At 47.8% G+C, this 3,794-nt stretch overlaps 1 protein-coding gene across 1 annotated transcript; it reads left to right on the forward strand.

Annotated features, from left to right (window-relative positions):
- The first annotated feature begins 423 nt into the window (after positions 1-423).
- Positions 424-2,997, forward strand: SLITRK2 (SLIT and NTRK like family member 2). Its single transcript, XM_009953733.2, has one exon. The coding sequence runs from the start codon at positions 424-426 to the stop codon at positions 2,995-2,997; it is 2,574 nt and encodes an 857-aa protein (XP_009952035.1).
- The last annotated feature ends 797 nt before the right edge of the window (positions 2,998-3,794 follow it).

Consider the following 3,794-nt stretch of genomic DNA (forward strand, 5'->3'; position numbering starts at 1 on the left):
AGCCCCGGGCCGGGCAGCGCCGCGGCCGGAGGGGACGGAGCCGCTCTGCTGGCGGCCGCCGAGGGGGAGGCGGCTGCTGCGGCGGGCGGAGGGGTCGGGCGGGGGGTTCGGGCAGCGCTGGGAGCCCCGGTGTTTGGAGAGCTCCCCGACGGGGCTTCCCCCACAGCATCTCCGAGGGCGCTTTCCGAGAGGAAAAGGAGAGGTGGAGGAGGGGAGATTTCACAGGAGTTTTGCAAGTCGCTGCCTTGCCGCCCCCTTGCCCCCAACCTTGCAACCCGCTTTCGACCCCAACCACACCCACCCACCCCACCCCCGCCAGCCTCTGCTCCTGGCTGTTTTCACTGGGGATTTCTTCTTTCTCTCCTTACCTGTCTCAAAAGGTTTGACTGTAGGTACCGAAGTGAGGATCGACGGCGCATAAAGATGCTGAAGGGTGTTTGGTTGCTCAGTTTGTTAACAGTGGCTGGGATCTCACAGACAGAGAGTCGCAAACCTGCCAAAGACATTTGCAGCAAGAGCCGCTGCCCTTGTGAGGAGAAGGAGAACGTGCTGAACATTAATTGTGAAAACAAAGGATTTACAACCGTCAGCCTCCTCCTGCCACCACCGTCCAAGATCTACCAGCTGTTTCTCAATGGGAACGCGCTGACCCGCCTGTTCCCCAATGAGTTCGTCAACTACTCCAACGCCGTGACCCTCCACTTGGGCAACAACGACATGCAGGAGATCCGTACAGGGGCCTTCAGCGGCCTCCGCACCCTCAAGAGGCTGCACCTCAATAACAACAAGCTGGAAGTGCTGAAGGAGGACACGTTCCTGGGCTTGGAGAGTCTGGAGTACCTGCAGGCTGATTACAATTACATCAGTGCCATTGAGGCAGGGGCCTTCAGCAAGCTAAACAAGCTTAAGGTGCTGATTCTCAATGACAACCTCCTGCTGTCGCTGCCCAGCAATGTCTTCCGCTTCGTGCTCCTCACACACCTCGACCTGCGGGGGAATCGGCTGAAGATGATGCCTTTTGCTGGTGTGCTGGAGCATATTGGAGGCATCATGGAAATCCAGCTGGAGGAAAACCCTTGGAACTGCACCTGCGACTTGCTGCCACTCAAGGCCTGGCTAGACACCATCACCGTGTTTGTGGGCGAGATAGTCTGCGAAACCCCTTTCAGGCTTCATGGGAAAGACGTGACCCAGCTCACCAGGCAAGATCTTTGCCCTAGGAAAAGCTCCAGTGATTCAAACCAGAGAGAAAAACACCCTGTCCTCTCAGACCCACACGTCTCGAGGCTATCACCCACAGCCAACTCTGCTGTCAATCCTACCAGAGCCCCAAAAGCCAGCCGGCCTCCCAAAACTAGGAACCGCCCCACACCCCGTGTCACTGTGTCAAAAGACAGACAAATATTCGGACCTATCATGGTTTACCAGACAAAGTCTCCTGTGCCCATCACCTGCCCAGCTGGCTGCATCTGTACTTCGCAGAACTCAGACAACGGCTTAAACGTGAACTGCCAAGAGAAAAAGATAAGTAACATCTCTGATCTCCACCCTAGGCCGACCAGTCCAAAGAAACTTTACCTTACCAGTAACTATCTGCAAGTCATTTATAGAACCGATCTCGTAGAGTATAGCTCTCTGGATTTGTTACATCTAGGAAATAACAGAATTGCAGTGATACAAGAAGGTGCCTTTACAAACCTCACAAGTTTACGTAGACTTTATCTTAATGGCAACTACCTTGAGATTCTGTACCCTTCTATGTTCAACGGGCTGCACAGCCTGCAATATCTCTACCTAGAGTACAATGTCATTAAGGAGATCCTGCCACGCACCTTTGATGCTCTGAGAAATCTTCATCTGTTATTTCTCAATAACAACCTGCTCAGATCCTTGCCTGACAACGTCTTTGGCGGCACTTCCCTCACCAGACTCAACCTTAGAAACAACCATTTCTCACACCTGCCTGTGAGAGGAGTCTTGGACCAGCTCTCAGCTCTAATTCAGATAGATCTCCAGGAGAACCCTTGGGACTGCACATGTGACATCCTGGGGCTGAGGAACTGGATAGAACAAGTCACTGACCAGAGCAACCAGCAGTCAAATTCCCCCGTAGTTATCAACGAAGTCATATGCGAGTCTCCCACCAAGCACTCTGGAGAGCATCTGAAATTCCTGAGCAAAGAAGCCATCTGCCCAGAGAACCCCAACTTGTCAGATTCTTTTCTCCTCTCCATGAACCAGAATACAGATACACCCCATCTCCCTGGTGTCTCGCCCAGCTCCTACCCAGAAATACACACTGAAGTTCCGCTGTCTGTCTTAATTTTAGGCTTGCTGGTTGTGTTTATTTTGTCAGTCTGTTTTGGGGCAGGCCTGTTTGTCTTTGTCCTTAAGCGCCGGAAGGGCGTGCAAAGCATGCCCAGCAGCACAAACAACTTAGATATAAGTTCGTTTCAGCTCCAGTACGGGTCCTACAACACTGAGACCCACGATAAAACTGAAGGACATGTTTATAACTACATTCCCCCTCCTGTGGGACAGATGTGCCAAAACCCAATCTACATGCAAAAGGAAGGGGATCCAGTTGCCTATTACAGGAACCTCCATGAGTTTAGCTATAGCAATCTTGACCACAAAAAGGAAGACCCCACCAGTCTTGCATTTACAATCAGTGCCGCTGAATTACTGGAAAAGCAATCCTCGCCAAGGGAACCAGAGCTTCTGTATCAAAACATTGCAGAAAGGGTCAAGGAACTCCCCACTGGAGGATTAGTTCATTATAACTTTTGCACCTTACCCAAAAGGCAGTTTGCCCCTTCATATGAATCAAGACGCCAAAACCAAGACAGGATAAATAAAACTGTTTTATATGGAACTCCCAGGAAATATTTTGCAGAACAGTCTAAACCCGAGCACCCTTTACTCCAAGGAAAGCTACAAACAGAACCAGACTACCTCGAAGTTCTGGAAAAACAAACTGCGATCAGTCAGCTGTAAGGGGGGGAGGTGGGAGACAAAGGAACATTTTTAAATGAGCTCAGCATCACATTTGATTGAGTCTGAACTCAGTGCTGATGTCATCTGTCGCATTCCCAACATTTCCACTTTTTAAACTAGAGAGGGAGTGAGAGAGAAATGGAACCCTTACAGCATAGCAGGGATATGGTGTTGCTTTTGCAACATTCCCTTTAAGTTATTCCTACATCTCTCTCCTTTCGACCCTTCTGTAGGAACTGTCACTGCAAATGTATGTTTCTATAATAGATCTTGCATAATTCTTTTTGATTTGGAAGGAAATGAGGAAGGGGGTCTTTGGGTTTTCTGTTGTTTTTTTGCTTTTCGTTTCAAAGTGGAAACTTAATGTATTATGTAGAAGATCTCCAAAGATCTTTTTTCCTGGACTATGACTTTCTTTTGTAAATAATAATATACAGTACTGCTGTTTCAATTACCAAGTATAGCCACTGGGCGTCACTTTTTTGTGTTAAAGTGCCTTTGCACTTTAAGTACATTATTACTTAATTGTTGCTTTTAGCTTTGATAAATTGAACCTATTTTAATGTGTTGTATTTTTGAAATTAAAAAAAAATTGTAAAATAGATCTATATGTCAGCTGCATTAAATCAGAAGGTTTGATTTATAGGAAAGCTGCCCTTCTTTAAATGAATCTAGTTCTAGGACCTTACAGACTCAAATGTAAATTATTGGGGTATTTTTTCCCTCTAGGTTTGTTTAGAGTGATTCACTGAAATCAACTGAGAGGATCTAGCAATGAACTAGAGATTATCAAATGC

The sequence above is a fragment of the Leptosomus discolor genome, chromosome 9, assembly GCF_034619465.1.
Source record: "Leptosomus discolor isolate bLepDis1 chromosome 9, bLepDis1.hap2, whole genome shotgun sequence".
Classification (NCBI taxonomy): domain Eukaryota; kingdom Metazoa; phylum Chordata; class Aves; order Leptosomiformes; family Leptosomidae; genus Leptosomus; species Leptosomus discolor.

Bases quoted from the DNA above. Each gene is read 5' to 3' on its own strand.
- SLITRK2 (XM_009953733.2), top strand. From the start codon at position 424: ATGCTGAAGGGTGTTTGGTTGCTCAGTTTGTTAACAGTGGCTGGGATC.